This window comes from Sylvia atricapilla, chromosome 25, assembly GCF_009819655.1.
Source record: "Sylvia atricapilla isolate bSylAtr1 chromosome 25, bSylAtr1.pri, whole genome shotgun sequence".
In the NCBI taxonomy this organism is placed as follows: domain Eukaryota; kingdom Metazoa; phylum Chordata; class Aves; order Passeriformes; family Sylviidae; genus Sylvia; species Sylvia atricapilla.
In genome coordinates this window covers 195,625-218,460 of record NC_089164.1, presented here as the reverse complement: position 1 = coordinate 218,460, position 22,836 = coordinate 195,625, and the positions used below count along the sequence as shown (strand labels likewise).

The window sequence follows — 22,836 nt, the reverse complement described above, 5'->3', positions numbered from 1 at the left end:
CTCCAGCAGTGGTGGCAGTGCCCATCACTCAGGGACTGGGTACTGCTGGGAAGCTCCTGCTTGGCCCTTCCAATGTAAACTGCTTCCTGGCTCTTTTGCAAGCACAGGGTACTGAGCTCTGATCCACCACCAGCAGCTCAAGTGAGAAGGGCTGGGGGCCAGGCAAGTCTCCACCCTGCAGCACGAAGCCCCCAGCCCCAGGCAGGAGCCTGGAGCAGCAAGGGGCACAAAGGAGACCTAGAAGAACACCACACAAGCAAAGTTACAATTACTAAAATACCAGTTTGCATTTATTCTCCCAATTATGCAGCTGGGTTTACTGCTGCCAAGTCCATGACCGAGGCAGACTGGAAGGCGGCAGCACCGGCAGGGCTGGGCACACGTCCCGGGAGGAGAGCTCCTGGCAGCAGCTGAGCCCAGCTCTGCTCACAGACAGGGTTAAGGCTGCTCAGGCAAGTCTGTAACAGTGGTGTGTGCTGCCTGCACGGCCAAGGAGAGCAGGAAAAGCACACCAAGGGCCTGGCACACCCCACACGTGAGCTGTGACCGGCACCTCTTGCTTCTGTGGCACCTGCCCAGAGCTGGGAAGGAGAGCGAACACCACGGCAATGCCCATGGGAAAGGCAAAACCAGGGAGCTCAGTACAAAACAGGGCAACACAAACACCCAGCCCACGGAGAGCAGCAGGTACTGAAGGCACTGGCCCCTCACGGCCCCAGAATGTCGCAGGGACACCCCGCGAGCGTGGGTGGCAGCTCTGGTGCAAAGGGTTCAGGGCAGGCAGTGGCAGCATGAGGTCCTGCGTGGGCCGTCCCTCCCCGGGCGGGGCAGGCAGGGCCCGGTGCCAGCTGGGGCTGCTCACAGCAGCGGGCACCCTCTGCGCTTCTTGTTCTTCCGCACCTGCAGGCCAGCACGGGTGGCCATCTCGAACACCTCCCGCACCCCCTCCTTCGTCTTGGCCGAGCACTCGAGGTAGCCAAAGGCGTTGATCCTGTTGGCCATGTCCCTCCCCTCCTCTGGCTTCACCGGCTCCTAGGAAGCAGTAAAAACAGGGTTTGGAAACGCTGCCAGAACACAACAGCAACTGCCATTGGGGCATCCAGCCCTTCCAGCCAGGATCTGGTATGGGTAGAGTGGCTTGCTGCCTGGGGGACCCAGGGCTGTCCCCACCTGCTTCATCTTGGCCAGCTCCCGCCGCGTGTGCTCGTCATTCCGCAGGTCCTTCTTGTTCCCCACCAGGATGATGGGCACATTGGGGCAGAAGTGCTTCACCTCTGGCGTCCACTTCTCAGGGATGTTCTCTACAATAAGCACACATGGAATCTTAATGAGCTGAGGGGCTGCCACCCCACAGCATCCTCACAACCCCAAGCTCTTCCCGTTGGAGCAGGGAGAGCTCACCCCACAGCGAGCATCCTCCCCTCGCACCACCTCCGCCCAGTCAGCAAGTTCTCAGCACTTCACTGAAGTGCTCACAAAGTCAGGGAAGGCTCTGGCAGCCTCCAGGGGCAGCATGGGGCCTTCCCAGACACCAGGGGGTTCAGTGGCAGCACCGAGTCCTGTGGGAGCCCCAGGTCCCCCCTCAATCCCCAGTCCCTACCGAGGCTATCCGGGCTGTCAATGGAAAAGCACATGAGGATTACGTCTGTGTCCGGGTACGAGAGGGGCCGCAGCCTGTCATAGTCCTCCTGTCCTGCTGTGTCCCACAGGGCCAGCTCAACCTGAGAGGGGAGAAGGACACGGCTCAGTGGCTCTGCAGGCCAGGACAGACAGATTTATCTTCCTCAGGTATAGTTGTGCACTTCTCAAACTGGGGCAGGTTCAGGGTGACCCAGAAATGCTGGAGCCATGGGGCTCCTCTGTGCACACAGAGCACTCCTGGCAACAGCCCTGGGCCGTGGCACTGCCAGCATGGAGCAAGGAGATGGGAATGGCAACAGCCCTTACCTGCTTCCCATCTACCTCTATGTCAGCAATGTAGTTCTCGAACACGGTGGGCACGTAGACCTCGGGGAACTGGTCTTTGCTGAACACGATCAGCAGACACGTCTTTCCACAGGCACCATCTCCCACAATCACCAGCTTCTTCCTGATGGCCGCCATCGCTGTGGGGACACGGGAGCAGCTGAGCAGGACAGAGCAGCACAGGCAGTTCGTGCTCCTGGCCCCCCAAATTCCTGTGTACAGCAGCCTGGCAGATACCAGACACAAGCACCTGGGCACATGCCACTGTGAGTAGCCAGTGACAGACAGGACAGAGGCTCCCCCAACCCTTTGCCAGACACCCTTCCAGCTCCCACACACATCAGCTCATGGGCACCACAACAACTGGCCTGACTGGAACCATTTACACCCAGCACTGCTGCTGTGGCTGGGAGAACCATCCCAGCTGTGCTCAGGGCTGGTGGCTGTATGCAGGCACCTCGTGGGAGGTGACAAACCACTCTGCCTTCCCCAGACACCCAACCCTCACAGGCTTTACTGTGCTACCACCCAGGTACCCAGGATTTTAGACAACCTCAGAGTTCCACACACATGCTGGGTTCATTTTAAATTATAAATCCTTCAGGGCAGAAACTGTGCTCTGGGTTTCACCCCAGCGTGCTCATCAGACCCCAAATAATCTGTTCAGCAGCCAAACTCTTGGAGGTCTGGGCAAGCAGGGCCTGTGTGTCTGCCACTCGGCACTGGACTGGCCCCATCCCAGCCTGTCTGAAAAAGGAGCTTTTGCCACAGAACCAACAGAGCCCACACCAGTCATCACTCAGCAAACAGACGTGAGCCCCATGACAAGGCAGTGTTCTGCCCCAAAGGAAAGGGACACAGTTCTGCAAGGAAAACTACACCTGTGCATCCCTCACTTTCAAAAGGGGTTTACAGCTGAGCCTGAGAACCAGCCAGGACAATGTCACAAAAGGCCTGGCACAGCATCTGAATGAGGCATGAGAAAATCAGACATAGTGGGATCACCTCCCTCCCCAGTTTTGTGACCAAAATCTCTTTTCCATCCCCAGAGTCCCAATCCAAAGAGCCTGACCTACTCCTTACATGTCTTCAGCTCCCTGTCCCTGCACAGATCCTGGGAATGATGCTGGCTGACATGTCAGGGTTTAATCCCTGAAAATTCACACTGCTCTGGGGAAAATTACAGGTGACCAAGAAACCTCTCCAGAAGGCAGGGATGTTCCATGCTTTCCACCTCAGCCCTATCCCTCTCCAAACCCTCTGCCCAGGCAGCAGGATGGGAAGGAGCCATTCATGCTGGGAGCCTGGGGAAGCTTCACAGGAAATAACCCTGTGGGAAGGACACACACATCAATGTTGATGCAGGAAGAAGTTTGTGAAGAACCTGAAGTGAAGGAAGGTGAACACATTTGTGCAACACTGAAGTCAGAGAAAAAAAGAAAAAGGTGCTCCAAAGGGTCCATTTTAGGGACCAGGGGCACTTTTTAGGGAGGCAAGTGCTGAGCGTGGAGGGGGAAACAGCTCTTGTCCCTATTCCTCATGCCCTGCTGCTCCTGCCTGCCGCAGCTGGGCCAGGCAAACCCACAGTGCCACAGAATCATTAAGGCTGGAAAAGATCTCCAAGATGCACAGGTCCAACCCTTGTTGCAAACCATCCTTGTCTAACCAAAGGCTCATCCTCTCTCCAGCAGCACTCAGGGAGAAAAAAGCCTGTTTACTTGGACACGAAGCTGCTTTGCCCACAGCAAAACATGATATACTGCTTTGTGACACCCTATCTCCAAGAAGAAAGGCAGTTTGGGCCATGCCAATATCTAACCCACACCACCACACAGATAACAACATCTGCATTGTAAGGAGCAGCAGATGCCCAAGGACACAAACACCCGTTCCTAGATGGATGCCAGGATCTGCCCATGCAGACATTGGATGGAAACCAAAACCAACCAGAGTGGCACTGCTGCTGCCCAAATGCTGCCTTGTCCACGCAGTGCCCTGCGAGGGGGACGGCAGATGCCCCAAACTGAGCACAGCCACCACACCCAGAGCTCCTTCCCACGGCCTCCAGCGCCCTCCCTGACCCGGGACAGCTCTGGCCCCGGCAGCTCCCCAGCCCGGCGTGATGCCGAGTGGTGACTCAGAGGGCAGAGGCACTGTCCCCACCCAAAATCTCAGCACAATTCATTCCATTACTCAGGAGAGCCATCCAGAAATAGCCCATTACTAATCCAGAGCTGGTGTGCAAAGGCGAGCGGAGCAAGGAGGCTGGAAGAGCTGTGAGCCTCAGGGGTCAGCTGGGTGTCCCCACCCGTGCCCTGGGCCCAGCAGCTGGCACAGCACCAATTTCAGGTGCCAGCAGCTCTCTGTTCCAGGAGAGATGAGCTTCTTTGCCAGGGGATGCTCTTCTGCTCACCAGGATGAGGCCAGCCCCTGGGATGAGGATTCTGATGCAAAGATCTTTGCACTGTTGCCAGATTATGAGCAGATAAAAAGAGTGGAAAACACAACAATTTCATGAAGACAAACAGGGCAATCCCAAGTACAAATGCAGAAGAATTAAGTGAGAGCAGCCCTGAGAGGAAGGACTTGGGGATGCTGGTGGAGAAGCTCTACATGACACAGCAGCATTCGCTGGCAGCCCAGAAATGCCCCTGTGTGCAGGGCTGATCCCACAGCGGGGGCAGCAGGGGAGGGGGAATTCTGCCCCTCTGCCCCACTCAGGTGAGACCCCACCTGCAGAGCTGCCCCAGCCCTGGGGTCCCCAACACAGAGAGAACACAGAGCTGCTGGAGCGACGCCGTGGAGCTGGAGCCCCTCTGCTCTGGAGCCAGCCTGGGAGAGCTGAGGTGTTCAGCTGGAGAAGGGAAGGCTCTGGGGAGACCTCAGAGCCCCTTCCAGAGGGTGGTGAGGCCCTGGCACAAGCTGCCCAGTGCAGCTGTGGCTACCCCATCTCTGGAGGTGTCCAAGGCCACGGTGGACAAGGCTTGGAACAACCTGGAAGAGTGGAAGAGGTTCCTGCCTATGGCAGGGAACAAGATGAGCTTTAAGGTCCCTTCCAACCCAAACCATTTTGGGATTCTATGATAATCTAAGGACAGCTTTACTACAACTGCCATCAGGCCAAACGATTAAAAGCACATAGTCATCCACAATAGACATGGAAATCGAGATTTTAAACTCTGCCAAGCGCCGACCACCCCAAATTACAGCCAGTGCTGCCCAGCCCATGCTGGCAATCCAAACTGGCAGCCCTCAGGTGTGAGCAGCATTTGCAGGGCCCCGCTGGACATGCCTCCTGCTCATCCATGGAGATAACAAAAGGGAGCAGCAGCTGTGTGCCAGCATTTCCCATTGCCAAACCCCGCAGGGCTCCCGTGCCCATCCCTGCACCTGCTGCAGGATGGGCCCACACGGGGTTTAATCTGTGCCACCACTGCCAGCACCAGCCAAATCCTGAGCACGCATCTCCTTCAGCTCACCAAAAGGCTGCAACATGACCCCAGATTGCTCTGTTCTACTTTCCAAGAAACTCTTTTAAAGCCATCACCATAAAACAGTCAGGCTCCAGGGCAGCCTTTGTGTTGCTGGTCTCTCCCAGCTTTGTGCTTCAAAATGTGAAGTTCCTGCTGAGCAGGATATGGGGAATTCCTCTGGCAGCAGGATGCGTCCATCATCCAGTGTCTGCTATGGGGACTCAGGAATAGCAGAGAAAGATGTTAATGCTTTGAAGGACTCCAACCAGGGACAGAAATGTTTCAATGAACCTCCTTGGGCAGACTCTACTTCCTAGAGGTAACAGAGGGATTTTGTTCTAAAGCAGAAATTCCCAAGCACTGCTGACAGCCCCACCCTGGTCCGACCGGTCACACCAGGGATCACAGCCCTGGCCAGAGGCACAGCTCTGAAGTCTGGGCAGGGCTGGGGGGGAAAGAGCTGTGCTGGGAGCAGCCCAGCACAGGTAGGGGCACGCCCCCACAGGATACCCCCAGTGCTGTGGGGTAGTTCCACTAGAGAAATGGTTTTAGCAGTTTGGACTCACTGGTACAATGTTAAAGTAAGTAAACTTCCAAATTAAAACCCCACAGGAATGCCCACGGTGAGGAATTTCATCTGCTGAGACACCTAAGCCATGGCCAAGGCAGTACAGGACAAGTGTCTCGGCAAGTGTTGCAAGCACCGGAGGGACTCTTACTACAGAATCACAGAATCATTAAGGCTGAAAGGCAGAAAGAATTTCCAATAAGGGCAGGAAGCAAACATGATGCTAAGGGGAAATGCAATGGGCAGGGCAGAGCTTGGGCGGATCACATCCAAGTGCTGCTGGCTTTGGCAAAGCAGCACCTGTAATTTCACATTCATCCAGCTGCTGAGCTGGCCCAGCTGTGCAGTTTGTGCAGCACAGACCAGTCCTCAGCCCTCCCCCAGGCCAGCAAACACCACTGGCACCCAGGGCTGACCCACACCACCACTGCCCACTGCTCCAGTCTCCTGCCTCGCCTGCCATCCCGCCTGCCTCTGCTGCCAAAACCCAGCACCAAGGAAAACGTCTGTATTTACCACTGAGAGCTGCCCAAAACCTTCCTCAAACCTCTAGACCTGCTATATCCAAACAACAAGTGATCGTCAAAACAGGAGCTCAACCCAGTGCTCAAGTTTAGACCTTACCCATTTTTTTTAAGATATTCTTTGGGCACAACCAGGCAGGCTGGGCTTAACACACACTCCAGCAGCAAAGGGCACCTGCCCAGACCCAGACCCAGAGCAGAGTGTCCAGGCTGGCTCATTTCCATTGCTAAATCCCACAAAAAAAAAATAAAAAAAAAATCCACAAGCAAAACAGAGAAAGGAACTGGGAACAGAAGAATTTGAAAGCCTAAAAAAAGTTCAAACCACAAGTGTTTTAGCATTGTGGGAAAAGCTGCCTGCCCTTACCTCCTTTTCCAAAGGACATCATGCCATGTTCTTATTTTACCTCCTGCAGTAGTGACAGCCTTCCCAGCCTCACGGCAGCACAAGTGTCTTGCTGAAAGCTCCAAATAACACGCCACAATCTCAGCAGATGCCTGTACTTGTGCAACTCCTGCCTGCCCCAGCGCCGATCAATATCTGCTAACACAATTCCTTACTTTTCATGGCAATACGCCTCTCCAGTGCAAACGGCAAGTTGGGAGGTGAGCCTGGTTAAACGCTCCTGATCACCTGTAGGAAGACAGTGACTTGGCTTATTTTCCACTTATATGTTTCCCTGGAGAAGCTGTAGCTGTCAGGAACCTGGATGCAAGCAAAAGTCCACAAAATCTCATGCAGTCTCTGCCTGAGCTGAGGAGGAGGAGCTGGACATAAACTGAAACTGTTCGGACACCAAAAGCACTTGGCAAAATAGAAACAAAACGCAACTGGTCCCCATGACACAGAGCCAGCCAAACCACTACCTCCAGCCTCCAGTTTCCCGACTGGAACATTTTCCCAGGGATGTCAGCCTGGGGGGCTCAGCTGGGCCCCTGCTCCCAGCCCACCCCAGGCAGAGGCAGCCCAGGGATCACACTCCCCTTCCCCCGGGGGCGCTGAGAGGCCAGGGCTGGGGTTAGGGAGCTTGGCGGCCACTGAGAGACTTGGCTGCCAGACTGCTGGTGCTGGAAAAGGCCACGCAGTCATGCTTTTGGAATGCTCCCCTGCTCCTAAGACATTACACAATTATTTCCCCTCCCCGCAAGCCCCCCTAATATAAATGTTTAAGAATGAGCTCAGCAGTAAGGAAAGGGAACTTTTTTTCCCTTTTTCTGAAGAAAACACAGAGCGGCCACTCCATAAGCAGGGCTGTACATGGGGACACTGCTAGAGTGGGGGCTGTGGGGAGGGATGTGGGATGGGGCAGCAGCCCCCAGGGTTAAACGCTCTGATCCCAGATAGAGACACTGCCTGGGAGACAACTGAAAATCGGGACCCACAGCCCAAGGCCACCTCAAGGGATGACAACCTGCAGTAACTGTGAGGTGCAGCTGACCCACCCTCACCACACCCAGGGACCCCCACCCAGGCACGCCCACCCCACCCAGTCCCGCTGTACCCCACCCAGCAGCCGGGCCACCCACCCTACGCCCTATTCCCTACCGCTGCACTGACCCCACACCCCGGCAACCCCACCTTTGAGCCCACACCTTACCAGAATCAGCAACCCCACATCCCACTAATAACCCCAGATCTCAATCCCTCCAAACACTGCGAGTAAACCCTGATCCCAGTTCCCCCAAGCCCCACCAGTAATCACAAAGCCTTGTTTCTCCAGACCCCACCCCTAACTTAGACTCCATCATAACCAGTACTCCGGACCTCACTTCCCCCAGATCGCAGCTCTGGTCCCACTCCTTACCAGTACCCCCCACCCCACGGGCATCCCCCCTCCCCAGCTGCCCCCCTCCCGCACGGACCGCAGCCGCCAGCAGAGCCCCCGCTCCCCCGGAGCCCGCACCTCTGTCCGCCGCTGCCCGTCCCGCTCCCGCTCCCGCTCCCGTTCCCCTGCCCGCCTCCGGCCCCGGCGTCGCCGCGCGGCTCCGGGCACCGCCCCGGCCGGGGCCGCCCTTCGGGGCGGAGCGGGAACGCGGGGCCGAGCCCTGATGGGCCGAGCCGAGCCGCGATGGGCTGCGCTTTGCCGTGCCGTGTCGTGCCGAGCCGTGCCCCTGCCAGCGCTGCCCCCGCCCGGCTCCGGGACCCCCGGAACCCGCCGTGTGTCCCCGGTGCCCGAGGGACCCCGAGGGCGCTCTGCCGGTTCAGGGTCCCGAGCCAAGTGAGGAGACCCCAACTGCCGGGAGGGGCTGAGCTGCTGCCCCCGAACGCCCCAGCGCCAGGTCAGGCCAGCAGCCGCTCCCTTCCCAGCGGGACAGACGCGGGTGGCCGGCGGACATGTCCCGTCCCCAGGGTCCCCTCCGCAGGGGCACGGGCGGAGCGGGCTGTGCCGTGCCGTGCCCCGCGTTAAGGTGTTAAGGTGACCCCAGTGCCGCTGGTGGGGCTCCGGCTGCCCGTGCCCACCGCGGGCGGCTGCTCCCCTCATGACATCCAGCTGCAGGGCAGAGCTCCTGTCCCTCAGCCAGGGAAAGGCAGCCCCAGGAGCCTGGCCCAGACCCAGGCTCATAAACCGCTGCTATTTTAAGGGCTTGCAGACAATTTTTCTTAGTTTATCAAGCCCCAGGGCAGGAGTTGGTTCCAAAGGAAATGTTTCCTTAGTAAAAAAGGGAGCCACAGAGGAAGCTTTAAATGCAGCAGCCTCTGCCTCCTTGCCTTATCCAACAGCCAGGCTGACCTGGAAAACCAGAGTCGGTTCTCAGCCACCAGCACGAAAAGGAATGTGCTAGGGGAACAGGGCTGTACAAACAAGTGTGAAGAGAGCATCAGGAGTATCAGGGGAACCAGGTGGCCATCAGAGGGACATGGGACAGCAGGGCTGCTTGCAGCAGGCAGCCCACCCTCCAGACAGAGGTAGCTGCTGTTTGAGTGCCTGAACTCCCAGAGAGGGATAGTCACAGCCCTTGGAGCCACAGCCTGCCCCACTCCCTCCCCCACAGACAGGAAAACCAGTACCCTTTTCTCCCTTCCATTCCATGTGTAATCTTTCTGTTCCCACCAGACTGGCCACTGCTGCCACCTCCCAGCCAGACCCAGGGGTCCAAGACCCCCAGGCAGCACCATACCGAGAGTGGCAGCACACCGGTGGTTCCCACTGCCCACTGCTGGATGGACACTCCATGAGCTCTGACCAGTGCCAAGGGCAGATGGACAGCAGCTCACATGGCTCTGTGCAGGCCTGTTTGCCTGCCTACATGAATTAATCAAAGCTAATTGGCTTTTCAGTAAGTCTTCTTTGCAGGAGCTACGCAAAAAAAAAGACTTTGAAGTAGGACTGCGAGTGGCAAAACCTTTATTTAAACACACAGTGCTACACAAGGACAGGCTCCCAGCACCACTCCCTACTCCCTTCAGCATGGATGCCAACAGGTTCCAACCTCCTGCATAACTTTCACTTACCATTATGTGCACCCTGTTTATTTACATCTCACTGGTTACAGGAGACAAACAACATTCACCAGAGGTGACACTTGACAAGAGCTGGCTACACACAGTGACAAGACACAAACTACTAGTGCCACAGAGCCTTTCCAAAACAAGGGACCATGCCCAGCTCTCCCCATACCCACAGTGCCAGGATGGGACAATCCCTCGTAGTTTAGGAGGATGCAACACTCTGCAGAGGTCTGGGAAAGGGATGCTCTAGGTCAGAGATGTGTGTGATGCAAAAATCCTGTGCAGAATGAACTGCTCCAGCTCTCCTCTGCACCAGTTCTGAGATCATTAAGGAAAACATGGAAGCTGTCTTTCCCTGCCCTGGTCACACCAAGCTGCTTTTACTGTGGGTTCCCAGCCCTGGGCTAAGCAGATCCAGTGCAGTTAAGCTGTTAAGCTCACCTGAATAGGGCAGTTCTGTGTGAGGCTGCAACTCAGAACGACTCCAAAATATAGACATACATTCATAGACTCCCCACCCCAACAAAGGATTTAGACATTTCCAGCTCAGCTCTCCAGTTAATAAATAATTGGCTCCAGAAGCACTACAGTGATCCAGGGCATGAGAGGATGGGGGTGGAACCTGTGGCAGAGCCAGTGCCGGTGCAATGGCTTATCCCTCCTCAGGGCTCTGGGTGCACAGCAGAGCTTGGAGACTGAGACAAGGTCCCTGACAGAATGAAGGTGGGAGGGGCTGAAAATTGGGAGCACAAGGCTGGGATGGCCATTGTGAGGCCACAATTGGACTTGTGCCAGGCTGAGCATTGCCCAGCTGCCCGTGGGACTTTACTCCCAGTCATATCCCATCTGAGCCCCCGCTCCCAGCTCCAACAGCAGCTCCAGTGTCACTGGCCAAAGCATCACAGGGCAGGAGAGAGGGGGTGACTGCAGCAGGTGTGAGTGCCCCAGCAGCCCCCAGGCTGTCACATAGCACAGCCATGAGGCAAAGGACATGCTGAGGAGCCAAGGAGCCCTCAGGCTTTTCACAGCATTGAGAACGTAGCAGCATAAAAACATCCCTCAACCCCAGTGTTCATTCTCTGTCCAAGGCCTCTCCATCTCCGCCTGAGACTGTGATGCAAGCAGGTGGAGGAGGATGCTCTGGACAGGAGCGCAGGCTGAGGCTCTGGGTTGCTTACCCTTCTTGCAGTTGGCTCAAAAAACAAGTGCTTAGAGCTGGGGTGGCCCTGAGGCAGCGTCAGTGTCCCGCTGGTCTCCACCCAGGCAAGGTGAGCCCCGCTGCCCCAGGCTCATTCAGCATCACGTGTAGTTGCCGGGACCACCCAGGGGGATGACAAAAACAGAGATGTCGTCACCAGAGCCCAGCTTGTCATTGGCCAGCCGCCAGCCCCGCTCCTTGAGCACTCCCCGGGAGCGCACCACCAGCTCCTGCGCCACCATGGTGTACCTGGAGGCACAGCAGAGCACGGCTCAGCAGTGACCCCAACCCGCTGATGCAGCGTCTTGGCAAGGAGGGAGAAGCTAGAGCAACTAGAGGTGCAGGAAAGGGTCCCTTGGAGAGCTCCAGGCTCGGATATGCACATCCAGGGGAGCAGTGCACGCTGTGGAGCCCAGAGGGATGAGTGGCCACAATACTGCTCTGAGGAGCAAGGCCAAGGGGAGGTGGTGGACTGCACCATGCCTGTCCCCCTGCCCACTTGTAGCTCACCTGCATGGGTCATTTGGCTCGTAGCTCGTCAGCACCTCCATGACCACACCAGCCACCTCCTTGTCATTGGTGACATCCCAGAGCCCGTCAGTGCCCAGCACCAGAACGTCATCAGGGCAGTGCTCATACTGCGTGAGGTCATAAACCCTGACCTGGCAGGACACAGGGGAAGATGCAAGGGTGAGAGGCAGAGAGGCAGAGGAGGCTCCTGCTGCACTGGGCATATCGTGGCTCTGGTCCTGCTGAGTGGCTCTGGCCATTGCAGGAACCCCTGGGTGTGAAGTGGCTTACCTCTGGGAAGCAGGACAGGAAAGGCTTGATGTGGATGTTGGAGCTGAACACCTTGAGGTCGTGGTCTCCCAAGCCTCTCGTGACCCCTATAGTGGCCATCATCCGAGCCTGAAGAATGGTGGAATCAAAAGGGAACTTTGAGCAGCTTTATCTCCAGCTCCATTCCCAGCAGAGAATCGCTGATGGGCTGAATTCCCCAAAACAGTGAAAGCAGGCAATCAACTGCCCTTGCCTAGCTTCTGCCACAGTGCTTTACCTTTTTGCCTTCCCCAAAAATAAGTGGAAACTTCAGGTCATCCTCTTCTATCTTTTTGTAAGCCCTGGTTAAAATAAGCCAGAGACAGGGTGTCAGCAGGTGTAGGCTGCCAGCACTGACCTCTTGGGACCTGGGTACCCAGTGTACCAGAGCCTCTTGCCCCATGGGATGGGATGCCAGGGATGGGCAGCCACCACAGCAGGACCCCAGTGCCACTGACGAGTTGGGGGTTACCAGCCATTCATGTTCTGGTCCCTGTAGAGCATCTTCTTCCCCAGCTCCTTGGGCTGGATCCTCCGGGGGAACTCCAGGTGTGTGAACTCCTTCCCCAGCAGCTCAGGCCTTAGCAATGCCTGCAGGAAGAAGTGTTGGCTCAGCCACAGGGTTGGGAGAGTGGGATCTGTGGATGAGGATCCACCATCCACCGGGACTTTGGCTACAACATTCTCTGCTAGGACAACTTTGGCTGCTCCGGAGCCACTTGAATAGGTCCTGGTAAAGCAGCTTCAAACCACCCACCTGTGCTAAGCCAGAGGAGGAACGAGCTGAGGACAGCCATGCCAGCACTCAGCAAGAAAGTGAAGCTTTTGCATAGAGAGTTTCAGGAAATAAAGATCTCCAAAAGGGATCAAATCCCAGCAAATTCCAGGAGAAGCTGGAATTTAGCCAGAAGGAGTCATAGCAAACCTCCCAGGATCCCAGGCTCAGCGCAGGGCACGGCACTCACCCAAGGAAGAGTGATAGGTCTTTTCTGAAACAGTGTCCCAGCTGTGACTGTGACAAGGGGCGAGCAGCAGCACAGAGCCCCCATGGAGCCACAGTGTGAAGGGGACCAGGAACAGGGAGTGTTGGAAAATGCCAAAGGGAAAAGAAAAGCAGGAAGAGAAGAGGAGATCCCTTGGGAAGATGGGGTGGCAGGGCCTTGGTTCAGAGGCATGGATACCCCCAGCCCACTCTGGGGGAGTCCTGAGGCAAGGCATCTTGTGGCAGAGCAGTGTGTGCCTGTCCCCAGCCTGCATCCTGCCCCTCACAGCCAGCTGAAAAGGATTCTGATCACAGCAGTTTCTTCCTCTCGGTCATTCAAAAATAGATTCAAGAAAAAAAACACCTCAGTGTTTTTCCAAGTACATTGCAAGCCAGGAAATTTCATCCAGCAAGACCTTCTCCAACACAAACTCCTCTTCTCCTGTGCTGCCCTCAGAGAGGTCTTTATAACCTTAAAGAGTTGCCCCGGGTGGCACCAGGGGATCCATCCAGGAGAGGGACAGGGAGCTTTCAGGACGAAAGACAGAAACCCATTGGCAGACATCAGCTCTGACTCTCCAGGGAGCCAGGGAAGAAACTAGGACTCAGCAGGAGCACTGCAGCTCCTCTGACAGTGAAAGGGAGCATGGTGGATGGAAGGAGAGCTGCTCTCCTCCAGGTCACAGCAGCCCAGGGGATGGTCCCTGTTTCCTGGACAGCAACAGGACAAGATGAACCAAACTGGCTCCGTGCAAACCAATCCAGCCCCACGCCAAAAGGTGGGCTCTCCACGTCCCAGCTGTGCCAGGCTCACAGTCACAGACCCTCACACTGAGCCCACAGCAAACCAGGGCTCTGCCAGCCACAAGATGCCCCCATGCCAGCTCCCTGCATCCCAGTTCCTCTTCCCATCCCAGGGAGCAGCGTGGGATGGACAAGTGCCAACAGCAGGTCCCAGCCACGGGGCTGCCCTTGGGTCCAGAACCCCTCACGGCAGCAGCCCAGCAGGCAGCACAGGGGACTGGGAAGAGGCCAGGAGGTGTTTCAGCAGGAATGAGGTTAGAAGAAAGGTCTTTCTTACTAAAAACTGCAGCCTCTGCCTCTCTGTCTCTGGAGTAAACTCCCTGGACATTGGAATGATTTCCCCATTACGGATGATAATGGCCCTGCAATGAAACATGGAAGGGTGAGATTAGACAGAAGACGACTTGGCGGAGGAGCTGAGCTTGGCTCTCCAGGGCTGATTCCCTGACCCCTTCCCCTCTGCTGCCCACCCTTTTCCCAGCCTGAGGTGGGAGCTGCTTCCTGGATTCACTGCCCCCCTGGGCAGGCCATGGCATCTCTCTCTCCTGTGCAGGAGAGGGGCAGGACAGAAGGGGAAATGGGAGAGAAGCACGGGGCAGAGAGGAATGAAGCAGGCCAAATCAAAGGATGAGATATGGTTAGAAAAGGAGCAGCACAAAGGTGAGGCACCATCCTTTAGAGGGGAGCTGCAGGGGCAGAAATTGCCTGCAGCAGGACACAGGTGCACATGCCCATCCCACACCAGCACTGTCACTTGCTGCTGGGGCTGCTGTCACAGTTTAATGTCTCAGAAAAACATAAAGGTCTGATTATGAGATGTTTCTGGATGTCACGGTAGGTTCAAGGATCTCCAAGACTGGTGGCTGTGAGTCTTCTCCACTGATGTAAGGCCAGGCTGAGTTCAGCTCTGGCCATGTTTGATACCTGAGAAGGCAACCTAGACTGTTACCCAGAGGCACAGTTACAACCTCAGGATCCTGTGCATGCTGCCATCCTGCATGGCCAGTGCCTGGCTGCTGCTGCCCTGGAGGGGGACCTGCATCCACAAGCAGAGGTATGAGGGATATCCTTCTTCTCTGTCTCAGAGCTGGAGGCACATCTGGCCTCAGAAAATCAACCAGAGCCTGTATTTGCTGGTCTGACATCGCTGAGGAAAAGGTAACCTGCAGTAAATACCCAGAGCAACTGTAGCTGCCCCATTCCTGGAAATGTTCGAGGCCAGGTCAGACAGGGCTTGGGACAATCTAGTCTAGTGGAAGGTGTCTGCAAATGGCAAGGGGTGGAACAAGATGAGGTTTAAGGTCCTTTCCTATCCAAACCATTCTTCAATCCAATGATAAATACAGGGCAGTTCAAACCAGCTTCACCTGCAGTCTCACTTCAGTGTAAGGTGGACCTGCCCTTCTGTCATTGTTCGGGGTGTGGGCACACACAGGTGCAGTTAAAGTAGCCCACCCTTGTAAATACATATGGAAATTAAAATTCTTGGGCTCCAAGCTCCCACTGCACTTGTCTGCACATAGATTTGCATCTTTCTCCTGAAACAGGTCACTGTTGTGAAGTGCATTCTAAAATGACTTCTTGCACATTTTTGAAGGCTTTGCTGAGCACAATTTTCTGGTGCCAGCAGCAGAGGCCAGGGTGTGATCCAGAGCCATCTGGGTAGCAGAGAGGATGTTGCTAGGAAGGAAGGGAGCACATCTCAGATTTTGGGCAGCAATTCTACAGCCCTATCTGTGCACCCAGCAAGCACAGAGATCATTGCAGGGTACATTGTCCCCGGGGCATGGAGCAGGCAGGGGATGACTCTGCCCAGTTCTGCCACCTTCACGCTCCACTGGACAGGGATGGAGCTGGGTGCTCCTCACCTGCCATCCCTCTGCACCACCCCACTCTACTGGTGTGTCCCCAGTCACTGAGCAAAAGGTGAGGGCTGCCCCGTGGGGCTGTACCTGCTGTCCCCAGCGTTGGCCACGTAGAACTTGCCCATGAGGTAGATGGCAGCCAGGGCACAGCAGCCCCCGGGGAGGTGCTGGGACGCCCGCTCCCGCTCGATCTGGTCGTCCTGGGGAGACACAGAGGCTGCAGGGTAGGTGGGCAGCCCCAAACAGCACCTGACTGCTCCAGCAGCACCTCAGCTCCAGGTGGGAAGCAGTGACCAGGAGAGTACCTTTCCCCACACAGCCATGGAGTGGCTGTAGGCTTGGGGGGCCAGGGGTCTTGTCGGGCAGCCAGGGATGCGGTTTCACTGGGGCAGTGGGACAGGCAGGAAAGAGCAAGACAGGAGGAGAGCAGGTGGGCCTTCTGGAACCAAGTGTAATGAAGCGTTCTGCACACACACAGGCCTGGAGCCCAAAGCCTCTGCAGTCTGAAAGCTCAAAATGCAGAGCATCACAGAGCCCCCTCTGAGATCATCATGCTTGGAGCCCTCTCTGCTCCTCCTTGCTGCAGAGCTGCCTTTTACCAGTGGGGTTGCCTGATGCAGACACAGACAGCAAAGAGGTGCTCCCAGGGGTGCCCTAGATGATGCCACAGGCAGAGGATCCTCACCATGTGCTTAAAGGCGTTCTCAATGGCTCCGATCACCAGGCTCTCATGGGACACCACTTTCTCCAGGTGAAACCGTGGCACAGCATCGTTTGGGACCTCTCCATGGTCCTCTGTAGAGGACACCTGGTTTGGATCTGCAGAACTGGTCTTTGTGTCGTGTGGGAGACAGATGGGAGGTGGGGAGGGGTCCTGCAGGATCTCCACGAGGTCCCGGAGCTGCTCACAGATGTGCAGGTGGAGCCTCTCGGATGCCATGACAGCAGCACCGCTGCCTGCATGGCCATCAAACAAGGCCCAGTAGTGGAAATAAAAACCTTTCCTGCCCTGTGGGGAGAAGAGGGACGGTTAAATGAGACTGCAAGGAAGCAGATGGGATGGGGGATTCAGAGCAGCTGGGGCCAATAGCTGAGGACAGTGACACAAGTCTCACAGGTCTCAGTGCAGGCAGGAGCAATGTGGGCAGCTGACCAAGGGTGTGAGGACACAGCTGATCCCTGGCTGGAGCCCACCCCAGACACCTCATGCCTCCAGCAGCCTCCAGGGAAGGGAGGCCCCATGGCACCAGCACAGCAGCCGCCTCTGCAGCCCAACAGGACACATGGGCCACTGGTCTCTCTGGGACAGCCAGCCCTGCTGAAGTCACACGGGGATGGAGGATGGTAGCAGCAGGTAGAGAGAAGGGCCACAAACCAAGGGAATCCCCAGTGTGCACACATTGCCACGTGTCCCATCTGATGCCCTGCTGCTGGGCATCTTCTCTGTCGTGTCCCTGTTTGTGACCCACCACGGCTCTCACCCCATCCAGGTCCCCGCCGCTTTCCCTGGATGACAGACAACCCCTGGAGCTGGGCCTCTGCTCCACAAACACCACCTCACAGCATGCCTGGTCCTCGTTGTGCTGGCTCTTCCCTGCATTTATCACCCTGCCAGGAGGAAAAAATGTATTAAGACTCTTTCTTTCAAATCACGTTCCAGCAAACACCATCCCGCAGCACCTCTTCCCTCACCCCCAACCCTCCACTCACGCCCCCATGTCCCCAGGGATGCCCTGCCCAGGTGCTCCTGTCCTGTCCCAGGTGTCCCAGACAAGTTGTGTGGGTTGATCTGGGTCCAGTGGGGAGCAGTTGTCCACACACCTACCAAGGGACGTGACCAGAAATAAACTGGATTTGCTGAAGGTCCCTAGTACTGCCCCAGGCAGAATAATTGCCCCAAAACCTGCATCAGCCTCAAACATACACCCTCGGGACACACTGAGAGAATCACAGCCTCACCCATGTCCCATCCCTCTTGGGGGGGGGAGGGCAGGGGGCACAGGCAATGAGGGGAGAAGGTGATGATGATTATGAGAACGGCAGAACTTTTGCAAAAAATTCACACTGACTTTTTCCAGCCTGTGTTGACACAGCAGATTTCAGGTCTACATTGCAGAACCTGCTCACGGGATGAAGCTGTAAACACAGCAAGGTGATTTTTCTTTGGGCAGACCTTCCAAGTGGTCCACAGAAAGAACTCTTGGGACACCGAAAAGGGGATTTTTTTTCACTCTGAGTACTCCTACCCCACTGTTTCCTGGGGAAAATCAACACCTCGTAAAGCTCTCTAGGATATCGGGAAGATCCGCTCGAGGAAGGGATGCAGGAGTGGACTGACAGCACTAAGCAGCAAAAGCCCGGAAAGTCTGACCTTCCCGCCCGCTTTCAGTTAGGGCTGAAACTCGCAGCTAGTGAAAGATGACAACCAGGTCCTTGAAGGGGAAGTCTCAAAGACCTCACTTCCAAGAAAGCCCAAATCCCTGCTGCCCCGAGTCCTGCCAGAGGCGCCGCAGCTCCTTCGCCCTCGGTACCCATCGGTGAGAGCTGGTGTTGTGCAGAAAGCGCAGCAAACAAAACGGGCGGAAGAGCCTAAACCCCTCGGGGATCGGTAAGAGCACAGTCCTTCGCTGATGCTCTCCCATCACGGGCATCCACAGCGCCCGCTCCTCGCTGCTGCTGCCGGAAAAGGGTCAGACGCAACTCGCCGCCCGCCGCGACCCATTTTCGTCCCCAAGGTCCCCGCTTCAGTGCCGAGCGGTGCCACCCTGCCCTCCCCAGGCTGCAAACCTCCGCCCCGCTCCCGGCCCCGCTCACTCGGCGTATCCCGTGCTCCAGGGCAGGCGGCGGCGGCCGTCCCGGGGGCTCTGCACCGCCCGCCCCGTGTGGTCGTCGGCGCGGCGCAGCTCCTCGGGAGTCAGCTGGAGGAAGGCCGGCCGGCAGAACGCGGCTGGCGGCGGCGATCCCCGACCGGCCCCGGGCCCGGCCCCGCCGCCCCGCGCTTCTGCGGGGGTCTGCGCGCCCAGCCCCGCCGCCAGCTGCGCCACGGCGGCGCGCACCCGCAGCAGCATCCCGAGCCCGGCCGAGCGGAGCCAAACCGAGCCGAGCAGGCCGAACCGAGCCGAGCCGAGCCCCCGCCCCGCCCCGCCTCCCAGCCCGCCGCGGTGCGGGGGGGGAAAGCAGGCGCGGCAGCGGCGCCGCAGCGAGTACCCGCATCGCCCGCCGCTATCCCGCGGCCGGCGGAGAACGAGCCCTCCGTGGTGATGAATGAACCCCCCGCCGCTATCCCGCAGCCGGGAGAAGGTGGAGGTCGAGCTCTCCCGGGGAGGGAGCCGGCACCCCGCCTGGAGCCCCCGGGACACGAGCCCTTCCCGGCGCAGAAAATGCTCCGGGAAACTCTTTTCCCGGCTGGAGGTGGGGCTGCGAGGCGACAGGCTCGCCCTCTCCACGCGTTTTGCCGAGTTTCCTGGCTGGACCCGAGGCTCCAGCAGAGCCCCCTACTCCGGGACAACGTCCCCGTCCAGCGCCAGGCGCCCTGTCGCCCCTCTCGGGCTCATCACCGACGCGCGGCCATTCCGGGCTGTTAATAACCGGACCCTGCGGAGCAGCGGGGACACACCGTGAGAAGGCAGAAAGCCGAACCTCTCCCTCCCTTTCACCCAGGATGCTGCGCTCCAGCGTGAGCAGGATGCGGATTTAGCTGATCCAGAACAACACATCCTCCCCCGCTGGCAGGGGAAGAGTCGCCAGCGTAAACGCCATCGCTTGCACAGCCTGACCTCAGCACCTCCCTGCCTTTGGGCTCCTGTGACCAAGCGAAAACAAAAACAAACAAAAAAACCCACTACACCACCACCACCAAAAACCGGTACTTGCCTACTATGAAGGAAAACTGAAGCTGTTTCTTAAAATCTGTGTGCCCCAGTGCCTCAGTTGCACAGAGGAACCACTGATTCCTGTCAACACGGGGCTTTGCATTCTAAGTTTCAAGCAGAAGCAGCACCGAGAAACCCTCCAGGCTGCACCAGATTATGAGGATCACGGTACAGAAGTGACTCGGTGGTACCTGTATTCCCACCTTCTAATCCCAAGATTTAAGGTCTTCAGTACACTTTAAAGCTCTTTCAGTACTCTTCAGGACTTGACCTAGTGGGCAGCATCCCTGCCCACAGTGGGGGTCTGGAACTAGATTATCTTTAAGGTCCCTTCCAAACCAACCCCTCCAGCATTCCTCTAGTTCCTCTCCAGCATTCACGGGTCTCCTGATGCCTTCCCTGTCCAGCTGCAGGTCACACATGGGGTGCTCTTAGATATTGAATGCAATATCATCGTGTCATTAAGGCTGAAAATCACTGGATTCTCCAGTGAATGTATCTCCCCGCTGTGGGACTGCCAATCTGCCCGTACTGCTGAGTCACCAGGATGCTTTCCTTGGAAAGAAAGAATTGGCAGTTTCCAGACTGACTCCTGTGACCCTGCTCGATATTTGTTATTTCCGTTATGTTGAGCACGGCATGGAAAGAATGGTCTGACAAATAAACACGTTCCTGCGGGAATGCTCCCTGAAACAATGTGGTGCTAAAGACTGTTTTCCAAGAAAGAGGGCTCCGTTTCCCCCTATTCATCTTGCCAGACAGATCCATGTGCAGTTTTCTTCTTATCTGTGAGGCTGTTCTTCCTCTTCACAAGCTTTGCCTGGCACCAGGCCTGGGGGTGCAGATGTTGCAGACTGAGTCAGACTAAGAGTTCGGGGGAAGCCAGTGCCAGTAAACAGCCGCTTTGCGTGTCAGCACTCGGCCCTTCGCCCTCCCCATCCCTCTGGGAGGCCTGCCTGGGATGCTCATGCTCTCCCTGTCTCCCCATCTCACCCAAAGTGTCCCTCCCTGAGCACGGGGCCGTCAGATACTCACCTTCCGTGGGCACAGCTTCAGGTGAAGCACTCCAGTAGGCTGCCATGATAAACAGTGATTTAAAAAATAGTAACACAGGAATTAGCCTTAAATTATGCTATTTTAGTTAATTTCTCATGAAACTGCTTAGCATTGAAAAAGCCTTTCTAAGTTTCATCTTTCATCTATGTTGCTGAGCCCCAGAGGAGGTAGGATGGAGCCAGGGATACTTCTTTGTGGAAGAATGACATGTTGGTGGCATTTAAGCCAGAAAAAAAGTAAATTAAACATCAAGACCATAAAAGTACCAGAGGATGTTTTAAAATAGGCCCTTTGCAGCAGTGCATTAGTTGTCTGTAGAGCCTGACTGTGTAATGAGTAATATATTAATTTATAATTAGCATAATACAGTGAGGCTCAGCAAATAGCTCTGTGCACTCTGGAAAATTCATCAACAGAAGAAGCAATTCTTAACGGTTTCCAAGGTTTGTGTGTCCCCGGTAATTGGGAACTTCAGCATTTCTTTTTATTTCTTTGAAGGGATAATTTGATTGCAACCATACATCTTTATTCCCTGTCTGTTTCTGCTGGAGTGCAGAGAAGCCTTTGGAGCGTTGCTGCTCTGGGTATGTCTGTGACCTCCCTGTAGGTGAGTACATCAGTGTTTTGCAGAGCGGATGACCTGGATTTGGTGCAGATTTCCAGAGGATTTTACCCTTTCCTCTCCCTCCTGCAAATGAGAGGGGGGAAGGAGGTGCATTAACCTCCTTGGGTCACTTGGCTTTTCCCCCTCTGCTGCTTCAAAATCTTCCATACCATTTTCATATCTCCCAAGGGATCTTCATTCACAATTCTGCTCTCAAAGTCTTCAGGAGCTTCCTGGTCTCATTTAATATTACCTGACAGTAGAAATACAGAAGGAGAATAATAAATGTGTAACAATAACACTCACTGGAATTTATGGAGCCTTTGGGGAACTTACTTTTCAATTTGGAAGCTCAGACCCACATTCCAGACGATGCAGGGAGGAAGACTTCTCCCTGCTTTTGCAGCAGTGCCCAGGCTTCCCAGAGATCCTCTCTCTGGCTGGGAATCTGCACTGAAATTCCCTGTTGTCAGCAAAACCTTGTGAAAAGGGAGCAAAATCCTCGGAGGCGGGTACCCAGTGCTGAAACAGCCTGGAGGCACTGGGGCCTCCTCAGATGAAGGGGATAAATAAACTTGAGTCTTAATTCAGTGATCCACTGAAAACAGGGTGTGATGAGCTTCCCCAGGAATAAAATGTCAGGAGTTCTGCTTTTTCCAGCTTTAAATAAATAATTTGTACCCTTCTGCCTATTAGCAGCTGTAGATAAGTTGATTGCACTGAGCTTTTGAAGTCTTCTGACATGTCCATCTGCCTTTGCATAGCCATTAACCCCTGACCCTTCTTGTACCCAAGCCACAGTCCATGAGTTTTCTTTCTGAAAAAGAAAAAAAAAAAGCTGGTTGCTCACCTGGAAGGTACAGAAGGATTCCAGGCATGTGACAGATTTCTTACATGGCAGCAGGGTTTATCACTAAGGGTACATCGGGAAGTGTTGCTGGGGTTTTCTTGGGCAGTTCCTTTCCTTTCCAAACTTGGCTTGTTATGGATACTGGAAACTTGGGTCCCTCATCCAGTAAAGTACCGGGCTCCTTGAGGAGTCACAGCCAGGGAAGAGAGCAAGGCTGAAGGCTGCTGCTGCACACTCAGTAAGAAGTCAGGATGATGATGAGAAGGAATTACTGTGTTCACTTCCAGCAGAATTTAAATTAAACCAGTTTTACTGAAGTCTTAATTCCTCCCCTGTATTTAAATGCTGTGATCTGAAAAGCAACAAGTGTATATTTCTGTATCATCACATCAATAAAGACCTGGGGTTTTGTAGGTTTCCTTATTAAAGAATCTGGCCTAATTTAATTGGAATTTGGCTGGTGTGGAAAATAATTTTGATTTACTTTGCTCTTGATCATTCCACTAAAACTTTGTGATCTGAGAGTAGTATGTTTGTATTTACTTATCGCAGCACTAGAGACCTGCATTGGCAGGCTCTCGATCAAATTACCTGATGAATATAAACAGCAGATTTAACTTAGTTTCATATTGATTTTTGTCATTATTATTAAAACCCTCTGATCTGAAGAATGAGATGCTTGTATTTCCTTAATATCTTACTACTGGGGTTTGGGTTAATCTTGTAGAGCTTTTCCTTTTTCTTTTGAGTTACTAAGTCTAACTAATTGGAATTTAACATATGGTAATTTCAACTCTGTGAAGAG

The 22,836-nt window shown here is 55.3% G+C and overlaps 2 protein-coding genes across 4 annotated transcripts; both read right to left on the bottom strand.

The window, feature by feature from the left end:
• Positions 1 to 262: 262 nt before the first annotated feature.
• On the bottom strand, positions 263 to 8,492 carry RHOC (ras homolog family member C). 3 transcript variants are annotated; one of them, XM_066335823.1, is made up of 6 exons: positions 8,435 to 8,492; positions 6,898 to 7,164; positions 1,948 to 2,105; positions 1,601 to 1,721; positions 1,171 to 1,301; positions 263 to 1,032 (listed from the first exon to the last, which is right to left on the bottom strand). In XM_066335823.1, exons 2-6 carry the CDS (start codon positions 6,917 to 6,919, stop codon positions 859 to 861), a joined length of 606 nt encoding a protein of 201 aa, XP_066191920.1. In that variant the 5' UTR covers positions 6,920 to 7,164; positions 8,435 to 8,492; the 3' UTR covers positions 263 to 858. The 3 variants fall into 3 exon arrangements, with proteins under 3 accessions (XP_066191920.1, XP_066191921.1, XP_066191922.1); XM_066335824.1 differs by having other exon boundaries at positions 7,092 to 7,164; positions 8,435 to 8,464; XM_066335825.1 differs by lacking the exon at positions 6,898 to 7,164 and having other exon boundaries at positions 8,435 to 8,456.
• Positions 8,493 to 9,860: 1,368 nt separating this feature from the next.
• On the bottom strand, positions 9,861 to 18,766 carry PPM1J (protein phosphatase, Mg2+/Mn2+ dependent 1J). Its single transcript, XM_066335822.1, has 10 exons — positions 18,464 to 18,766; positions 17,131 to 17,257; positions 16,335 to 16,658; positions 15,737 to 15,849; positions 14,062 to 14,146; positions 12,471 to 12,589; positions 12,237 to 12,300; positions 11,981 to 12,088; positions 11,690 to 11,841; positions 9,861 to 11,428 (listed from the first exon to the last, which is right to left on the bottom strand). Exons 1-10 carry the CDS (start codon positions 18,715 to 18,717, stop codon positions 11,281 to 11,283), a joined length of 1,494 nt encoding a protein of 497 aa, XP_066191919.1. The 5' UTR covers positions 18,718 to 18,766; the 3' UTR covers positions 9,861 to 11,280.
• Between the last annotated feature and the right edge of the window lie 4,070 nt (positions 18,767 to 22,836).